At 33.2% G+C, this 22,517-nt stretch overlaps 1 protein-coding gene across 1 annotated transcript in view; it reads right to left on the reverse strand.

Moving 5' to 3' along the window:
* LOC106469183 (mitochondrial import receptor subunit TOM70-like) overlaps nt 1-20,271 on the reverse strand; it is a 59,191-nt gene extending 38,920 nt beyond the window's left edge. The window contains exons 1-4 of the mRNA XM_013929648.2: nt 19,834-20,271; nt 18,559-18,732; nt 3,881-4,007; nt 1,104-1,213 (exon numbers count right to left, since the gene is read on the reverse strand). Of these exons, the coding sequence (XP_013785102.2) occupies nt 1,104-1,213; nt 3,881-4,007; nt 18,559-18,732; nt 19,834-20,199 (777 nt within the window). The 5' untranslated portion in view covers nt 20,200-20,271. The remainder of the gene's footprint in view (nt 1-1,103; nt 1,214-3,880; nt 4,008-18,558; nt 18,733-19,833) is intronic.
* Nucleotides 20,272-22,517: the final 2,246 nt, after the last annotated feature.

Genomic DNA, 22,517 nt, shown 5'->3' on the forward strand with positions numbered 1-22,517 from the left:
TTACTTTGCACACGAACTATTCAAAACAAATACTCAATATATTAATGGACAAAACTTTATTTTACTTTATTAAAAGAACTTCACTAAGAAATATGACTTTTTATTTGTAATATTATGACTTGTAATATTAACTGAAAGACTGCCAAATCTTGTGAAGATATACCCAATATATATAGTTATAAGTATTAAATTGATGTCAACTTTAAACGAGTACAGAAGGTCACATGACTTGGTCAAATTGACCGACCCTGTGTCTGAAGAATTAAACTGACATTACTGGTTAATTTCTCCAACTCCTTTATAAACAAGCACTTCTTACTGACAACTCAAGAATGCTGGGATCAGCAAACAGTAAATAAGTAAGCTTATTTTAAGTTCCATAAAAAGATAATTTTTCACTTCATAACACTTACAATCACAACCAGCATGCATTTGAAATATAATATAAGTAAAACATAATCAAAAAGCGTGTTTCTTAACAATGTAATGATACAGTAAAACATCACTATATAAATACATTATCTGAAGTATATATATGTAGTTTATATAATGTAACACTCACACACTTCAGCTTATTATTATGGTTGTATTTTTTAAAATACCAAGTTTTCACAAAACCAATAAAGTTTTACACATTTATTCAAACAATCTATAACATAAAGGAAAAGTGTTTACATTCTATTCTATTCTTATGAAATCTAAACATAAAATTTCCCAGATATGTATGAATTTATTTTAGGTTTTAAGAAACAGGCATTTTAGCAAAACAAATATAATGAAAACTCCATGTAATTTCAGATTACTGGCTGCATAGAATGTTGATGAAGACACCTGGGTGTAATGAAGTTACTGGATAACAACATTACTTACCTTACAATACTGCATTAATGCAAGCATTCTATGTAAACTTTATGAAAGTGTCATTTTTCTTTCCAGATTTGCTTCTCAGCTATATTGTTTGGATAACTGGTCTTATTGAATCTAAAAGTCAAAATGATTTCTTTCAATCGATCAAAACTATAGAAACTTCCACAACACAATTTTTATACACATAATTCCAACAGTGAGTGTAATTAAAATGTTCTATATAATACCACACAAACCTGCATGGCTTTTCTTGCTTGTTCCTTTCCTTTACTCTTCAAAATACGGTCAGTGAGGAGTAAGGAATTGGAATTCTGAAAGCCTTCCAAGATGCAAACAGCTGTGATGTCTGTAAAACATAAAAACCATAGGAGTATTAACAGAACATTTATAACAATACCAAATATTTCTTTAACACAGGAATTATCATCAGCTGAAATGAAAATATATCATTTTAAAGTGTTCTATACAAAAAATAAAAACTTCTTTGGAAAAAAAAAAAAAATTAGTTTTGACACAAACTCAAGTAAAATCAAGTTTTTCATTGTAATCATAAATAAACACCAAAGAGAAGGTCATTTATCTAAATAGCAACTATTCTTTAAATTTATATGTAATGTTCTGTAGAATAATAAAGGGTGGGTATAAATATTTACTTTTCTCAATGATAGGTGTGTAAGTAGAGACTCAAGTGATCAGTGATATGATGGAAAACAATTCTCATAACAAGCCTACACTACTAAATTACAAAAACTAGCTAAGAGTACCCGATAAGGAAGCAAAAATATATATATAAAGATCAATGTTAGATAATGTTCTCTTTTCTTCTTTTTTTTTCTTTTTATTAAGTTCCTAATGACCTCATAAGATGCTAATTACATACCCTGCTTTGTGGAAGGTACTAATTAACTCATTTAGCTGATTAAGTACTTCTGTCTTTAAATTCTAAGGAAAAAGCCTATAGAAAAATGGAAAGTTAACATTTTCCTAAACTGAAAATGTACTTCCGATAGATACCTCCTCTCACAAAAGAGCTTTTCTCGATTAGTACTGCCCTCTATTGGTGCAAATTTTCAATGCTTGTCACTAGCCTTCCACCTCCCACTTCTGCATATTCACAGGTATATGATTATACAGCAGCTCTCCACCAATCGAAACACGACACAACCCATATTGTAACCTTTCCACTCGTTAATCACTTCAAGATTGGTTAGAAGACCTACACCACAAATCACAAAAAGTAGGGAGGCTGGGTGGAAATGTGAGGGGAAGTAAGTATCTATTGGAATACATTTTCAGTTTAAAAAAATGTAAACTTCCAATACAATATTACATCTTCTCACAAAATAGGTAGAATCTCACATTAAACTAGTGGAGGGCCGGTGAAAAATTTATCCCCCTTTAGGAAGTGCCCAAAGAGAGACCAAGAGGAGTGGAAACAAAAAAGAAAATACCACATCTTAGTGGGAGACTGCACCACATCTGATCCAGGTATACTCTTTGCTCTTTTATGACTGTGTCACAGACATAAAAAATAGAAAAACATGAAGGAATCCCATGATATGTATTACCGATTAATGGAACCCCTGGGTGTCAAGTGGCTAGGGTATGAGAGGCTGTAGTGGTAGTTCAACCTCATCCAGCACCTGTGTAATCTGGAATTGTACAACAGTTCCACGGTAGGCAGAGGATCACCTACCTCTTCACCTCAAAACAGAAATTTGTAGGGAAGAAGCTTCTGTACTAAAACTTGTTTCCACCTGCACACATTTCCAATCCAACCGATCCACCACTGTCAAATCTGTCAAATATATATACATTAATATGGTGTAATGCTTTTACCAAAACCTGATGGCATCTGCAATTGTACATCAGGTCCGTAGTAGAAAGTGCTATATGCCATCCACCCCCGCAGAATGCCACAGCCCTATTCTAAACTGAATGGTATAGTGCATCACTCAGGAGGACAGGCCTGCATGGTCCACCACCCCAGCAGCTAGGAACTGGCAAGGACTCTCATACTCCACTAGAAGAAAGGAGGTACAAACACATTGGAAAGGATGGAGGACCCCTCCACCAGCGACAGTGCAATGGGTGAAACAGATACCCTATTTTGAAAAGCAGAGCTACCACATCGACAGAGTCAATCAACTAACACCTAGCGGCATCTGGAATTATACATCAGGTCCATGGTAGGAAGAGCTACAATGTAACTGACATTAAGCATGGTCACAAGATGGTCAGTGCGGATTTTTTTTTTTAAAGTATACCTGGTCAGGAACCACTCACCACAGAGTGGGATCCACAATACACTAGCAAAAAGATCCCTGTAAACAAAGAAATAACAAAAATATAGCAAAGAAAAACTAAGTCCGTAGTATAAAGGAAAACACTGACACATTTGCAAGCAAAAACATGCATGTCTGTACAGTACTACTACTACCAGTCGAGAAGTAATTAACAAGAAGAAATGTGGAGTGGGCGCGTGTTACGATTGGGGTTATGTCGCACTCCTATTGGTGGAGAGCTGCTGCATAATCATTTACATGTGGAAAAGCAGAAGGTGGAAGGCTAGTGGCAAGCATTGAAAATTTGCATGGATAGAGGGCAGTGCTAATCAAAAAAAGCTATTTTGTGAGCAGAAGTAAGGTATAATATCTGAATGTGCCATATTTCACGGTGTTTCTAATCCTCTTTTTTGGGCCAAAATCCAAAAACAAAACAGCTCATGAACACAGTTCGATAGTTTACAGTTACCATATAAAAAATTAAGATAATCAAGCCAGCCAACTGTAGGTGATAGATGCTAATATATATATACACACACAAACATAATGGATTACCTTTATAGTAAGAGGTTAACAAATTTCATCCAGAAAATTTTTTATGTATTTCTTTAAACTTTTTTCCTTATATTTTAGATAATATTTCATATGTATTCACACACTTTTAAATGAAAAGAAAACCTACATGAAGTTCTCACTGTTATAACCTTAAAATATTAAACTATATTTACCATCTAAAGCATTTTTTAGGTCACTTATTGTATCATATGCTTTTGCCCTCCGTGTCAAAGCTTTGATATAAGTATTGTTTAGTTCTATGGCTTTACTGCAGTCACTGATCACTTCAGAAAAGTTTTTCTGCAAAAGAGAACAAATAAGTGCATGTAAAAAAGTTAATATACATATATACAATATATATATACACACAGACACACACAGAGTAAATAGCCAGCCTGGTAAACCCTGGTATTAGACAAAAGACCTCATCAGCACTGGATATAGCAGATATAGTTTGGTTGACATAATATTACATATTCTTCTTTGATTTCACTCATAAATTCTTAGAATAGTAGATTCTTCATTAACCCTATCTGCCCAGGCATCATTTACTGCGCATGACACAAGGTTTTAGTGACTTACATTCAAAATTTAATTAAGATACTTTTTGTTAATGATATACCAATTAGTACAGCATAAAATCATAAGTAATAATCCATATTTTAATAGTACATAAGTTTTAAGTTCTTAGTTTTATAAGGTAATATTTGAAAAAATCCTGAATTTCTCCTAGTGTGACATGTGTGACATATTTTCTCCAGGAATCCCCTCTAATCTATTTTATTCACCTCCCTCCAATAAGTACAAAATTTAATGTAAATTACTCACTATAAAATCATCATTGCTCAGGTAAACCACAAATTTTATAGCCTTCAATCCTGTTTGGTTACAGAGCTATCATATAGAAAATCAGACTCCTCTTACCACACCCACCTGTTACATCCTCTCTTTCAGGATTTGTTAATAGTTTTCTCTTACTCTTAATACTATATTACATATAACCAATAGAAAGCCAAGGTTTTCATATATCAAATGATGTATTATATTACGTTGTTTTCTGAACAGATAATTGTCATTTTCTCTGTTAGTACATGCTTCGTTCCCATGGGAAACATAACAACTAACTTCGATGAATTTGTAACAGCTCTTGTCACATTGTTAGAAAGCCAGAAAAATTGTGATAGTTAGGAAAAATTTTCTGTTTTTTTGCATGTTATTATTCTATATTCTTTGGTGCATTATTTAATTAAATAAAAATTATTTAGTGCATTACTACCATTAGTATAAAAAGAGTAGGGTTAAATGTCATCGACAGCCGACAGCAAAAAAAAAAAAGACCCGGGTAAGTGCTTTATTTCTGATGTTTCAAGTTTGTTCTTTATTTATTATTATAAAAGTAGCTAAAATGTAAAAATAGGGATCTTTTTAGGTCAGTTAAGGTTAAATTAGCTAGAATAAATAATAATAATATAATAACAATGTTTCAAGAGGCACACACGTGAGCAGCTCAGAGTAGCTCATGGATAATGTAATTTGATAGCACAACATGAGCTCCACGTTACCCAAGTGATTTACAACTTATAATGGCATGAATAGTAGTAGTTAGACTTGGCTCAAAGGGTAATAAAATGATGAAATTTAAGTATAAATAGATGTATACTGTTATGAGTTTAACGCTTCTTAGGATAAACAAATGTAGTTTTATGTTACAATTTGAAGCCATTCTAGAAAAAAAAAAAAAAGGGTAATTTAGATTTATTTTGATTTTTTGTTTAGGTGGTTACAAGGTCAGTTGAATTGACCAATGTTGTTTAGAGTTAGGGTAGAGAAAATATCAGATAAAATATAAAATTTGAAATGTATTTAGGAGGTTTTAGAGATTATGCAAATCAATATTGAAATTTTTGAGATGAAAAAAGTATTTTTAATCTTAACATGAAAATCACTTTGCACGCAGACTATTGAAAATAAATACACAAGGTATTCACGGACAAATCTTTTTTTTTATTTTCTTAAAATACTTCATTAAAAATATCATTTTTTTGTATGTGAAATACTTATAATGTCTACTGAAAGTCTGCCAAATTTTGTGAATATATACATACTATATTAAAAGTTAATAATATCAAAACTATAAAGACTTTAAACGAGTACAAAGAGATCACTTGATCGGTCAAATCGACCGAGCCAATGTTGAGAGTTAATCTTCCATAACAGAAAGAAAAATTCATATATACATAGTACATTTTTTATGAATCTTCCAGAACAGAAATAACTGTTCATATACAAGTAGTACATTTTCCACAGATCACACACAACTTCATATATATATATATATATATATATATATATATATATATATATATATATGTAGTACATATTTCATGGATCACACACACAAGAGAAATAAAAGTTCATATATAAGTAGCACACTCTCCATTAATCCTCCTCAATAGAAATAAAAGCTATTATATACATTGTACATTTTCCACCAACTCTATGTGCACGGATTTAGTCAATTGGACAATAATTTGTTTAAGAATTGATGTTTACTATAATTCTGAATTTAATGTATGAGCCTTCACAAAATTTGGCAAGCTTTCAGTAAATGTGAATCTGTTGTACAAAAAAAAAATTAGAATTTTTAATAAACTATTTCTCCTGACGCTACATCTGAGAACTTACAAAGCCTTTACTAAACCAGTTTGAGTAAAGAATAATAAAACTACTTTCATCCTACAGTTTTCTTAACCACTAGAACCTCTTAAATGAATATCAGAGTTTTTCTCTGTAAAACTTTAAATTGTATCTTATTTTCTTCCCTAACACTATCAAGATCATTCATTGTAAAATTTGAAAAATATGAAATAAAATTAATACTTTTTTAGAACAATCGCAAATTGTAGCAGAAAATTACAATTATTTATTCTCAACAGCCTTAGCTCATAACAGTTTGGATCTGTTTTATACTCTGTGAACCATGTCTAACTAGTATCATAAAGCAATAAATCACCCAGTGAGTTGAGTGCATGTTACAGTAAACAAAGTATTGAGATAAAACTTTACATCAGAGGGATCATAGCTCAATGCATTTCTCTGGAATAATTTTTTTCATATAGCCTAATAAGTTTTTAATTTTTACATTTTTATTACTTTTGTTAAAAAATATATTACAATAAATGAAAATATACATAAAAATCAAGCTTTGAAGGCTTTTGCATTCAGGTGCTTGGTTTAGTAAGCCTATTTTTCTTTCTCACTATGTTGGTTGTCCAAAAATAATTTGTGTAACTTTCAGATATTCATTTTAGAAAACAAAACTATATTACAATGTACACAAAACTACTGCACCATATGTGGCTTTCTAACTAACCAATAAAGAGGTTAAAATTTTATTACTTCTCAAAGCAACTTCTTCAGTCCAAACACATCAGTTCTCACAGCAATTATTATAGCATTGATTCTGCTCTTGTTATTAGTTATAAACATGTCCAATAGCAATGTCAGAGAGAAGTATAAACTTTTCTAAAAACAGAAGCTATGGCAGGGGTGTCAATGGTGGATTTAACAAATATAATGATATCTCAGTAAAGAAAGAAGGGGTTGAAATTTCATATTCTGTCTTGTCAATATCTATAGTATGTATTTCTAACTGGTTAATAATCTTAAGCCCTTGTAATGAAAAATAAAAAAATCTATAATTGAGAAGTCACAGTGCTACCAAGTCATGCAAGTCTGAAAGGTGTAGATTGATAATTTATTAAAATACATCACTTTAAAATTATGAAATTAAAACTTTAAAAAATATATAAATTTGAATTATAGACTACATTTCATGCCAATTTTATTGACATACATTGATAATAAAGTAGTTAAATTAAATTTTAATGTAACTCTATAAAAAAAAAGTTGCAACACACACTTTGACCCACCCATAACCATAGGGTTAATTCTCCACAAGAAACATAAAAGTTTACAAGTTTATAAATACAAAGAACATTTTAGATGGAAAATAAAACTTTCCAAAAGGCAAGAGCTCCCCAGTTCCTGGAACAAAAGAGAGGAACAGGAAAGTTAAGAAAGAGGAAGCTTCAGGTAGAAAAGTTTAATACCTTTTCCCCTATCCCTAAAAAAAAACAACAACAAAAAATATAGGATTTGTTTATTTGTTTATAATTAAGCACAAAGCTACACAATGGGCTATCTGTACTTTACCCACCACAGGTATCAAAATCCAGTTTCTAGCATTGTAAGTCTACAGACATACCGCTGTGCTACTGGGGGGCCAAACATGGGAATAATGAGAAAAATAATAAATGCTATAGAGAAATAAAATATGACAGTAAAAGAAATTAGAAAAGGTTTCTTTAAGCTGGAATTTTCAAACATGAGAAAGAAGAGATATTTACATAAAAAGTGTTGTCACACTCATTAAACTACTTCAAAAGTTAATAATAATGAGGACAAAGTGAAAAGCCCTAGAAGAAAGAGCAATGATCACACAATAATATTTTGTTACTATTGAGATTACATCCATTAAATGCCCAAATTTGAAAACTTCAGAAAAATCACAAAACATCAACAAACGTAAGATTGGTGTATGACCTACTGTGAACAGGAGGTAACATTTCAGCAAAAGCCACATCATAAAAAACAGTTTACACAAAAAATCTGAGTAGTGGCAGCATTAAAAATTACCTTTTGAACCCACATGTCCATTTGAGCAAATGGGTGTTAAATTTTACTCGCAAGGAACTTATATTCATTTTTGATATTATACAGTGGATCAACTGTTTAATGATTATAAATATATGTTAAAGATTTATCTTCTTTTTCACCAAGGGTAAAATTCAAAAAAGAATCTACAACATAGAGGCCTAATGCTTCCTTAATTGGTGAAAAAGAAAACCATAGCATAAATTTATAATATTTAAACAGTTGGTCTGTTGCATAGTATCAAATAATGAATTAGGTGCAATGTCATAACATTATTCACATGAATTCTTTTATAAAAAATGAAATGCAAAGTTTAACAAAGAAAACACAGCTCTTAATGTTAGAAAATAAAATATGAACATTCAGTGACTTTTTAAAAGATATAATAACAAAGTTAACTTTTTCCTAATTTGAATATGGATAATCAGATAGATACTCACCTCTACACAGAACAGATAACTAATGTCCCACTCCACTGCTGAAAAGTTTTTGCACATGTATCAAGCCTTGAAACAAAACTCTCACCTCTACACATTATAACATGTACAGCATCAATCTGTGGTGCAATCAGCATTAGATTATATCCCACACCACTAAGAGGGCCACACTTCCTCTATATGCACCACTCCTTGAGCACTTTGCATATACCAAAATATCATTCTTTATGAGGGAAAAGACACATACACTGGAACTTAGGAAGTAGGATTGGTGATTCTGTGGAGAAGTGAGTGTTTATCTCAAATACATTTCCAGGTAAGGAAAGTTAACATTTTATTAAATTGAAAATGTATTTCCAATAATACTTACTCAACCAAAAGAAAGAGAACTCATCTGGTCTGGAATTACAAACATTCATCCTCACTTCCCAACCATGTGGGCAAAGTACATTTCACTTGCCCCTGGAATTATGGGAAGGATGTGGAACAACTGTGCTCAACCAAGGACCCAAAATGGGACCACTCCATATTCGGAATTACGAGAAGATAGTGGACCCTCTTCCATGATCAATGTACTGGACCGATACTGATCTAACAGTAGGGCCATGCACACCCCAACTGGATAGCAGAGCATCAAATCTGAACTGAGATTATGAGTAGGCTCCCATATAGGCTGATGCCACTCCTACCAACATCTGGGAAAAACATCCAGGGACCCAGGTAGGAGGTCCCCTAACTTTCTCCTCTTCTCCTTGAGTGGACAAATTCACTCTAACACTGGAGGAAAAGTCTCTGTCCACCACCCCAGTGACTGGAGACCAGGTGAAGTAAGGACTCCCTAGCTCCACTAGTAGAATCTGGAGGGGGGGATAATTTTGCATTGAGGAGTCCTGAATAACAGTGCACTGGAAACAGTGCAATAGGTGAACCAAGTTTTCTAAATTTATAAAAGCAAACTGACCCCGATTTATTTAATCAGACGATTGGTAGGGATGGGCAAGACCCCTTCATGCTTTACTAATGATAGTACATGAGTGGTGGTCCAGCATAGTTCAATAATACTACATAGTAAACTCCTAGGTGGTTTTATGGAACACCTCATTTCTACAGAACCAATTTAGCCTGTATAATGTATATTGAAATAGTGGTTGCTAGTACAGAACTGGTTTGATAAAAATTAACATTTTCCTAAACTGAAAATGTATTTCCAATAATACCTCTGCTGACACTATAGCTATTTCTTGATTTCCAGGGTTTCCACTCTTTGCCTATCTAAGCATTGAAAACACTTGCTCCAGTCTTTTATACCCTACTCTAATGCCCTTGGCAAATTCTAATTTGCAACATTCTCCACTAACTTCAATGCACCCTCTATCTAGGTACTGTATACAAGCACTCATTCAGATAATGTAATCACTTTTTGAGACATAAACCAGCTTTTAGTGGGGAAGTAGGGCAGGAGAGTGTCAGTGGAGGTAAGTATTATTGGAAATACATTTTCAGTTTAGGAAAATGTTAATTTCCAAAACATACTTACCTCCACTGACACTACAGCTAGAATCCCACATTGAGAAGGTGAAGGGCCAGTGCAAGGATGAACCATACAGAAAGTGTATGTATAGAACATGAGTGTACCAAGATAAAGATGGTACAAGAGTGGGGGAACAGCATTACATTCAGAACAGGCATGCTCTTCACCAGGAACTCAGTTCCTATGTCAAAGATTGAATAGAATATGAGTAATTGTCAGTATCGACATGCACCCCATCCCTGAAACAAGGCATTCATGAACAGATGGAATTGTGGATGAGGTGGCAGTAGAAGAACTTATATTGTAGAAGTGTCCTGACTAAACAGCCCCTCAAGATTGAGGAATGATCCTGACAAAGGCAACTGTGGAAACCAGTGATTTTATGATTTATGAGATCTTGGTTGCATAAAGACCATTAAAAGTATCTCTTGTGCTCTCATCCCAAAGGCACAAGGGATTCGAGTTATGCCCACATCCCCAGAAGAGAAAGAACCATCTGTGCAGTAGGAAAAGGAGAGGTAAGAGTGTGTCATCCTATTCCATAGTGTTAAGCCAGAATGGAGTCAGAAGAGCCCAATTGAGAGACAAGATGAAAAATAAAAAATACCCAGACTGATGACATATTGAATTGGAGCAAGAATAGATGCCCCAGTCCTGAAAAAAGAGGCTACCATTGTACAGAAAAAAATTAAAAGATGAGCTCCTTTCTGTGAAAATAGTGACAGACTTATGGAGTTTGTCTCCCACTACAGGGAGGGGAGGAATTAAAAAAAGCATCAATTGGTGGGAGACTGCATCCATCTCAAGCAGGGAATACTCTTTGCCCAATACAAGTGGTACTGCAGAAAGTTTCTGTCAAAAGAACTTCCTGCATGGTGCTTAAACCCTATGATTATGGTTACCCCCTGTAATATGCATGTTACGAGATTTTCCTGTTACATTCAAAACTTAATTAAGCCACCTTACTATCAATGTATACCAATGTAATTAGCATTAACATTTACATGAAAGTTCAAAGTTTTATGTTATCTAAGTTTTAATTTCTTTATTTCAAAAGAAACCTTAAACAAAAATTCTTAAACTTCAATTTGACATACAACTTCAGTTTGTTTCTTCACAAAGTTTTAATGTTTGGCCTTTGTAAGATGAGAAGGATTTGAATAAACTAAAACTTCCTTATATAGAAAGAATCTAGGTTAATTGATCTGTTTACACATTCTCCTTTCAAGTTCCTTTGTGGATGTTGGAGAAAATAGAAATAAATTCCTTGAAACTCTTGACAAATGCAACACCTACTCTCTACACAAACAGTTGTGATTTTTCAGCCAATTATACTTTGTTGAGCTAGATGTCTAAAACCAACAGAAAGCCACATTTTGAAATACTATTTCCCAACAGTTATTTAAAAATTGGTGCCAAGAATTCCATAGAGAACTTGTCAAATGATCTTTGCATTGTTGCTGCTTGTGACCTTGTGAGCACTTTAGCATTGTTTTTCACCTATAAATATGTTAGTTAGATAGACATTTAATTTTTATTTTATATTTTAGTTAATGATGTGTTAGTTATGTTTTAAAATACACATTAGAAAGGTTTAATAATTTTTTTAAATATAGGCCAAACTGCTTCGTTTTATCAGGCTTAGTGTTGTAGGGAAATGTCCCAATGACATCTGATGTCTCGCTGCTAATAACACCCATTTAAATATGTTGTGATAAGTAATAATGCTAAAGGAAAATAAAATATTAACAATAAACTTTTTGAGAAAAAGTAAAACTTGCAATTAAGAACATAACTAAAAAAAGATTTCAAGATAATTTGACAAAAAATTAAAAGGTGTGTACATTTTTTCTATTTTTAATTGAAACAATTCAATGCACAATATGTTGATAATAATACTCGAAATATTCAGAGTCTGAGTGCAAATAACTACGATAAAAATAGCAAATATTTCATTAAAATACTTAATTAAAACAATCTCATTCTTTATGTACAAAATATTTATAATCTTTAATAAAATCTTATCAATTGTTGTGAAGATATATTACGATAGCTCAGAGTTGTTGTTAGTATTGTTGAACTGTGTATCATTCTCTGTATGAGAAGTATGCCAAATGGGTTCCAACCGTAACCATAGAGCTAAGTGTTGCAAAGGTGAGCAGAATATGAAGGCAACTCAACAATCCTGTAAATCCCATGAGGTTTATAGACCATGTACATTAAATGTAGCTAGAACAATATTTCAAGTTCTACAGCATGTGAAAATTCTTATGTGATATGGTTACAAGAATATGCAAGTGCAAGGATGAATCCCATCCCAGAGGAAAACTCCAGACCTATCCAGCTGATCACAACCACTGAGAATGGTCCAGTCCTTAGTGTTGGAGGTGGCTTATACCACACTTCCAAGTATACCACTGTTCTACTTCCAACTGAGGGGTTCATTCACTCAGACTCATAACAATGGGATTACCAACCCAAAGGGAAGTTATCCATATTGACCACCTCAGCAGCTTGGTACTGGGAAAGTAAGGGTTTTCCCATTCCTCTACAAGAAACTGGGAAAGAGGAACTTGTGTAGAAGATAACATCAAAGATATGCATGGACTAAACAGGAATAATCTCATTATCCGAATAAAGTCCCATATTGAGAGACTGTCACACTGAGAAAGATGAAACCCAGAGGTTAAAGAAACTGCAATGTGATGTACATAATATGACACAAAAAGTGTCAGGGATCATCTACATCCCTTTCTGAAATATTACATCTAGGAGTAAGAGAAGCCATGAGAGAATGATTTTGATAGGAGATGACATTAAAAAGACAAAAGCTGTCATCACCCAAAGAAGAGACAAGTTAGAAGTTGTCGAACCCAACTGGTCAAAGTGGAAGGAGATAAATCTCAAGAATTAGAGGGATCCTATGATACAAAAATTATTCAATTGCTTTAAAAGGGAGTTATGCAAGCAAGGAACAGCATACTGGTTACATAGGACAAAGGATACAATCATATAGAAAAGACAGTGATGTGAGGGAAATATCCAAGTTCTAGAAGCAGCCTGGACATAAAGGCAAACAGCAAGAGGTAAAAAGATGGAGGAAAAGAAATGAGAGAACACAATGGACCAAAGGGCATATTCAACTGAAAAGGATGCAGAAAGACATGTCCAGAAGAAGAAGGGACTCTAGAGAGGCTAGAGTCCCTAAAAAAGACAGAACCTAGGAAAGTAGGAAGAAATGGAGGCATGAGAGTTTTGGAAATTAGGAGTTACATATCTTACAAATGTAAAAGAGAAGGTTGAGTTCACTCAGCAAACAAGGTGATAAAGCTTCCCAAACGAATCAGGTACTGAATAAGAGTCAATACTAACTGAGGGGCATGAATAACCAACCCAAACGAGTAGACACTATCTAGAAGGAGAAGAGAAGTTGAAAAAATAGTGCCTCTCACAGTAGGGCTAGGAGATACCCATTGTCTGTACAGTAGTGGAAATAATACTCAAAAAGTGCATCCTCAGTGTGGAAGCCTTCAGGATGTAGTTGAGAATAGACAGGCTTAAGCCCTGAAAACAGAGAAAACTCCCTAGACAGAACTTGTGTGATCCAATGGTTTTCTGTAAAGTCAATTCCCAAATTAATAAAATTACTAAGGGACCAAAATTTAAGGGTAGTACCATAAACAACTGATCTCCAAGCCCCATGATGGCTGGGCTGTGGGGGAGCAGGGGGGAAGACATGATGAGGAATTCCCTAAAAAAAAAACTGCATCTCAATTAAGTAAATTCCAGAAACAAAGATATCAAGTTAACTGGGCAGCTCCTGAAAGAAGAAATCGGGGCAGCATGAAGAATGGTTTCATGCAAACCTCTTCAGTAAATTTGTGACGGGGTTGTGACGCTGGAAGAAAGGAATCCAAGGACTGAAGCTTTAGAAAAAAAGGATGAATTCTGACCACAGGCCACACAGAAAACTGAAGTTTGGAAAGGGTGTGAAAACTGAAAGTCAACATGAACCAAGACAGAAAGAATCTGCAAAAATGCAACCATCAGGTTACTTTCAAAAGAGAAGGATGAAAAACAGTGTTGCAGTGCATGCAAGATCTCCTTAGAACCAGCAGAAACAACTGATTAAGAAAAAAAAAAGTCACATACCTAAGTTATCAGAGCACCAAAGGCAAGGGTGGATTCTACCTAATCCTCATCATAGATAGATGAACCATAAATAAAGGCAGGTTGTGAGAAGACCTGGTCAAAATTGTCCAAAGACAATGCAGGCATATCAGAAGCTACAGATACAGAAGGCTGTGAGACCTGGGTGTGAGAAAAAGAATGCAGGATAGAACCAACCACATGATGTGCAATGGTAGTTACACTCTATACTGCCAGAACCTTCAGTCATTACTTAAGAAAAATAAGGCAACTCCTTTGAAGGAAAATTTGACCTCTGGAGGATTCAGAAATATGGATATAAGAATTCCTATCAAGAAGATCCACAACACTAAATTCATTAAAGTATTAATATAATTACAATCTATACTTTTTTAATTTTTCTATGCTTTTCCCCCCTCATACCAACAATGACAGACACATACTGATGACAATCTGGGACCAAAGGTGGACTTCCCTTCTCTTTATATTGACAAGTACATGCCTTCAGACTTTCCTGACATGTTTATTGTACTTGGTCCTTTTCACTTTGCAGAAACTCAAACATAGCATTAATAATGATGGAGGAATTTCCTATCAAAGAAATTATGTGTCCCAAAAAATCTTGAACTGAAATTCAATTTACAATTTATATCATTCTTTCACAAAATTAAGAAGAGAACAATTTAAATGTTAGTTAAAAGTTAAAATAATAAGCACAAAAATGTCATCATTTGTATTGAAAAAAAAACATAACTGAACCCTGTAGTGTCAAAACAAAAAAAATGAGATTTTTGTATGCACAAAATGCTCAAGGGGAGTACTACATATGGAGAATGCATCACCTTCCTACTGGTGAAAGGGTATAATTTAATGTTTTGCATCATAGACTGTTGCAGTGCAAGTTATTACGTGTAGGAGTGGGAGTTTCATTCAAAGGCTTGGAACATGCATAAAACTTTTTGGCAGAGGCATGACGTATTACCTATCTATTCTGTGGAGTGGTGATTAGTATGTTCTGAAAATAATAATAAATGTATTATAAACTACTTTTCAATTGCATAATAAACTTTAAAGCAAGCTCATTGAAACCAGTACATGTCGTGATGGAAAATAAATGATCTTGCATGATATAAAGCATATTCTCAAATATCATCACACTTTTCTATGGAGTGGTACTGAATAAACTGTATAAAGGTCAATAGCTGCTACAAAAATCCAGATCAAAAGAAGGTACTGAAAGAAAATGAACTCACAGACCTACAGAGAGAGATACAGTTAATGGATACATCACGGATAGCATGAACGTCCAAAACACTTCAGCTCATATACATAATATGCCAAACAAACTGGAAACCACTAGCTTACTAAATGTAGAATACTGGTCCAATACTAGCAAAATTAGTAACCCCCTGTCCAACCTATACTTTGAAATAAAAGTTCAGGAATATAGGCCAGCATATCCATTATATGTAAAGAACTCCATGTCATCTATCACAGCTGTTAACGTAAGATATTAGCTCTCATGGTGCCTTGAGTATTGAAAGATTTGGACATTAAAATCAGTTTTAAAATTTAGTTTAACATCTAAACAATTACACACAGAATTTTATATTTCTCAAAACTAGAAAAAGGTGAAAGCATACCATTTCATCCTTATAAAAATCCTGTTCAACTTTTCAGCAAAATGACCAAAATAAACCTCAATGCAGATACAAGTACATTTCTATAAATGCTTTATATATATGAAAAACTAGTGACCTGATGATTAAAAATGAGCCCAGCAGTGTTGAAAAAATCTGGCTGCTGACTTGCTACCAAATTAAGCTATATGCCAATAGATAATCAGAGGTCGCACTAACCCCTAAAAAACTGAAGTTTTTAAACACATGCTCTCTAAAACTTTGCATTTTCAACCATAATACCTACTTATTTACATATCGTATTAAAATAATTAATTTCCAATGAAACATGTTTTCATATTAATTAAGTTAACATGAACACAGTAATGTATCACCAACATTGCTTAATGCCCAACACCTGAACACCACACACACATGCATAATGGTATATGAGAAACTAGATATCTTAAAGCAATATGTTAAGCTCTTGCATTGTTGAACGTTTAGAAACAATAGAAGATTTATTCACTTATCAGTCACCTGTTGCAACAATACTGTGTACACATATCCAGACAATTCAGTATTATTTTGCATGTTCATAAGTATATTTAAAACAATATTGGAGCTTAAGTTTTGAATCCATAACTCTGTAGTTTCTTAAATGCTTTGTAACCAGCCAAGGTAAATTAATAATCATAACTTATTTTATTTATTATGCAAACACACACTTAGTCAAAGTGAAAACCTAGTATTTAGAATATTCTTCAATAGCCTAAATTTAAAGTCAAAGAACACAAAAATTAGAAATAACAAAGTTTGAAAACAATTACAGGATGAACAAAATGAATAAAAATAAAACTAGAAAGCCTATCCAGATAATATAGTATTACTGGGTTAATAACACTGTTTAACTTCTCCATGCTACTTACTGTAATGTTATATTTTCCCAATGATGAAATGACACCCATTAACTTATTAAATGTTAACTGTGTAACACTGTAACCAAATTTTCAGTACTTTTTACATAAAAATAAAAGAGATTCACTATCATATGTAGTACTTGGATTAATCAATGTCAACCATTATAGTCCTAATATGACCAAACAAAGTTACAATAATGTTAATATATTTTGTGGTACAAAAGTTTTAATTATTATAGCTTTACCTTTCAAAGTTTGAAACCCCAACAGGAAATAAGAAAACACAGTCTACCACACAACATTAGTTTTATTGTAGTGACAACAACTTGGGGCCTATCAAAAGGCTAATTAATTTATTCTTACCAAACATCTATGTCTTTTGGATATATGCAACTGTGTCTTTTTTTTTTTTAAGAAGATGTTTGGAGCAGTGAAACATCTTTCAAATTGCATTACTCAAAAAACACATGGTAACTTGAACCAGTACTTCTTATTACTTTGAATTTTGAGAATACAGTGTTATTTTGTTGCGTTTTCTTAAAACTTCTTGTATATCGAGTCCAGAATTCTGAGAAAACATAACTTCTTGATAATTAATGCAATTCCTACAACTCATGTTTATTTTGGGTTCTGGACTAACCCACTTAGTTAACCAGTCATCTTTCTTCCTGTCATTTTGACAGACTAAAAAAAAATTGGTGCACATTTAAACATTCTATTATTAAGTCCTTTTTTTCTAAAGCATAAGCATCACCAAATTACAATAGTTACTGCTGACACTTGCATCACATTCACACCTGCACATCTCACAATGGTTAATTTTAAATAATTACCCCAAACTGAATGACTTCCTGCCAATTTAAAAGGCACTAACCCTCATCCCAATAAAAAAATAATGTAATTTACTGATTTTCCCAGTAGAGCAGCAGTCAACAACTGCCATAATGAGCTGAGAGGTATCATATATTTAATGTATCAAATATATGGTCGTACTCTTCACCAGGGGCCAGTTGCAATCAACTCTGTTTTTAAGTATTTCACTTTTCACTTAAAGTTGAGAGAAAAAATAGCAAAAAAACAAAAAGCATCATTTGGAGCAGTCTTTAATATGTTGTCTTTTTGATTAATGCACACATTAAAATGAGCATGGCTACCATGTGGAACAGAGTCAGCAAACTGGCCCTTCAGGATAATTCCAATGTCAAAGTCTACAATATATAACACAACCTATCACTGAAATATATTGTTGTTTCAAACATATGTACATTGGAACCTCATACTCAAGAAACCATTAAAAAATTACTGTTTCATGTAATCAAGAGCTTCCCTCCAGAATACCCCAACTCCAACATCATACCTTCAAATTCAGGTGGAACTAAACATATCATACAAAATTTGGAGCACAAGTCATGGTTCACTTACAATGTACAAACAATTTCAAGTAAATATTCATCATTTGCTAAATCTATTCAAACATACCAAGTTTTCATATGATGCTGCCCTGTTCTGGTAAAAGGTGGCCAAGTCACCTTTCCTATCTTCAGGACAAACCTTAATTGCTTCAGTGTAACAATCAATAGCTTTATCATATTTTCCCTCTTTAAAGTACCTGTTTCCTATATTTTTGTAAGCCTTTGCTTTCTCACAGGGCTCCTGAAAAGATAAAATGTACATATATGTATATCAACAGACATACACAAATACACACAAATAGAAAAAAAGTACAGTACTAAGAAAGTAACAAACTGCATAGTGAATGATAAAAAAATAGTCTGCTGTTTGAAAATTAAACCATTCTCTTAACTCTTTCAGCATGGACTCGGTCCCTGGGATTGACCTCATAACCATTTTGTGCTTGTTATAGTTTTCATGCTATAACTTTTAAATCAGTATGTGAACGTTAACGAAATTTGGCAGATTATCAGTAAACATTAATTCTTTTATACGCAAAATATATAATTGTTTTATCAAGTCTTAAGGTTTGTAAAGCAATGTTTTTCTCATGCCTTTGTTGACTCGCATTCAAAATTTCGTTAAAATATGCGTACTAATTTAAAAGTTATAGCATAAAAACTATAACAAGCACAAAATGATTATGAGGTTGGTACCAGGGACCAAGCCCGTGCTGAAAGAGTTAAAAGAACAAGAAATCTTCATCACTTTGTTGCATAAATCAGGTAAGTCTCCAATCATCTTCTTAAACAACCTTTTAAAAGTAGCTATGCTGTCTAAAAGGACACACATTTAAAGCTGATACTACTGTTGAAGCTGATACTATCAGTGATAGGTGAAAATTTGTGGTCAGCACATAAACTTTTAATTTTTATGAAGGTGATGTTACATACTCAAAACTTTCATCAGCTCTATGTCAGAGTACACAGAAGATCTCAAGTTGTTGGAATGTTTCTCCTTTGCTGCTAACCCCTCAGCCAGAGTACTGTGGTGTGGGTGATATTGAGTATTGTGCCTGCTATTGCTAACAGTAAGAGCTAAGGAGTGGAATGCTCACTGTAATACGTCTTATAACATTCTTACTGGTCAACCAAGCCAGTTACTGTATCCTCACAAACCTTGCAGATACAGACCTTAAGTTTCTGGTAAACTCAACAGACTATGAAAATAAAATTCCTCGTAATTGTTAGTGTTACTTAACTTACTACTACTAATAATAGTAATGGAGACAACACTTAACTTTAAATATTTCAAGAATTCATTTGTTTTTAAACTTATATCGACTATTTACTACAAACCTACTTTGGGTAAAACCTCTTCATCAGTTTTGTTTTTCTGAAAATCACGTCCTGATACTGATATCAATGATTCCTCAGACTCAGATGATGCTTTCTGGGTACTAAATTTTGCCGACGTCGGGTTCAAGTTAGATTTGGGCTTCAGGTTACCTTTTCCATTTATCGAAAAGTCATCATCACGTTTGGACTTAGATTTTCTGTAATACCAATATCCCAATCCAATAGCAACTGGTGCTCCAATTGCTAACGCATATGTCCATTTTGGCCACCCTATCTCATTTTTTGGCAAATTACCCTCACTTCCAAATCTGCGTGACGCCATATTACTTCGGTCTGTGGGCACGAGGTGATAAGCGCGTCCTCTCCACATAAAATGCAAAATTTACATCAAGACTGTGTCACCACGAAAGATGCATTAGTTGGTCAGTTTAATGTTATTACTACTATCATTATGGTAAAAAATTTTTAGACTTCTACTTACATAGTTCAATAGTAATTGTAATTATATCTCATATAAATATAAATAAAAAACAACATTAAAAAATTATCCAGGACTATAACGAAATGTATCATCGTCAATATTATAAATTCTACTTCTTAGTGAGAACGAGTTCTGTCTATTGAAGTTTTAATATAAAGATTTAAGCTTAAATTTAACATATTAGTAAATTCAAGTCGGAAATTCAAATTCAAAAGTCAGTTTATTTACTTTTTGTTTGAATCATTATTGGAGTTTTATTTTCAATAATAAGTTGTAATCGAAGGCGTGATTTCTGGTCTTTTATTTTTATCTGCGTCCTCCGGTAGATTAATGGTAAATTTCTGGACTTAAAAAGCTAAAATCCGTGTTTAGTTCCCCGTGGTGGACAGAACGTAGATTTGACCTAAGAAAAAAATACGACAATGAATTATACCTGTTTAAAAAATTGCTATTTTTAGATTATACGTTTAATGCTGTAAGAATGTTATGATTACGACCAATGGTAGATTAAGTAACTTAAATAAATATGTAATATTACAATGTAGTTGTTTAACTTAAGTTAGTGATACACCTGTCGTATTTGAATATGCCGTGTCTATCTTCTTTTAATATAATCGTATTTATTCTGAATTCATCCCTTGTTCTGTATTTTTGCAGGTTAAAAAAAAACAAGTTTATTTCATTCTTAAAGGTTATAATCCTACCTATGCTGTGATGAGAACGACCAGTCGCGGGAAAGCGCTAGTTGCCCTGGGTAGATACGAGGTTCTAAGGAATATTGCGTTTAGTCAGTCAAGAACTGCATCTTCATTTGTTCAGTCTTTTTTTGGAACATTACATTGGGTCAGTATAGTCTGTAATATCTCTTGACATTGTCTTATCAAGGGGAGAGACACAATTAATCAAAAAAGGTCGGAGGAACAGTCCATCGTATTTATTCAAGCAAATACACACAATATTTCGTTTAGTGTTTAATAAAGATTGTTCATTTTGTATTGCACTTTATGTGTATTCTCGTAATTTCATTTTACACTGACTCAGTAAGAGATTTGGTATTATTCTGTAAACGATATCTTGAATGAATCTCTTGAGCTTATTGATAAGTATAGAAAATTGTTAAGGGAACTTAAGGAAAGGGTTCATAGCTTGATTTTGTCAGGGATATTGTCAAGACTAAATTATGGGGATGAGATACTAAGTAAGCCACTAGGATTGAATGCCAGGCTTAGATCAGTATGTAGGTATGAGAAAATAGGCTGGTTGGACTTGTAGGATAACTTTTAATTGGAAAGTTAATATTTTTGGAATGGATGGCTTACATTTAAACAAGGCAGGAGCTAGCAAATTATTAAGGACTATTAACTCAGCTATAGTGGTAGATTTAAAGTAGGGTTAGACAGACGTGAGGGCTATAATATGAGTAAAATAGGCAATATAATTGACAGGAAAACATGTACAACAGATATAAAGCATGAACATATTTCAAAATCTATGGTTAATTGTTACTATGGTAATGCTAGGAGTGTTAGAAATAAAATTGATGAATGCAAAGCAATTGTGGAAACTGAGAATTTTGATATTATGGGTATCACTGAGTCTTGATTGGATTTGAACTATTTTGACGAGAGAAATGTTTTTGAAATACCAGGCTACAGATTATTTACAAGATATAGAGTATTGAAAAAAGGGGAGGAGTAGCTTTATATGTGAAGAGTGAACTGTATCCTGTTGAGTTAGAACATATTAAAGAAAATATCACTGAGGTTGAGTCAGTTTGGGTTAATGTTGGTGTATATAAAGGGAAAAGTAATGTAATTGAGATTTGTTATAGACCATCAGATCAGAATGTGGAAGTTAATAAGAAACTGTATAATGAGATCAGAATGGTAGCTGAAAAAGATTTTGTTATTATGGGAAATTTTAATTTCAGGGGTATTAATTGGGTAAATTTTGAGTCTGACAGTGAGGAAGATACGTTTTTGGAAATTGTTCAGAATACTCTTATACCCCAACTGATAATGGGACCTACAAGAGAGGAAGCTATTGTTGCGTCATCGAGTCACATGACTACAGTGACGCAACGTTTCTAGAATTATCATGTACTTTGGCGAATGCTCTAGTATTTACTAGTAGGGTAGGCTGGTATATATATAAGAGGGGAAAACGTGACGCGGAAGGTAAGGTAATGTGTGTATAGATAGTTCCGG

Source organism: Limulus polyphemus, unplaced genomic scaffold, assembly GCF_000517525.1.
Source record: "Limulus polyphemus unplaced genomic scaffold, Limulus_polyphemus-2.1.2 Scaffold3343, whole genome shotgun sequence".
Lineage (NCBI taxonomy): Eukaryota > Metazoa > Arthropoda > Merostomata > Xiphosura > Limulidae > Limulus > Limulus polyphemus.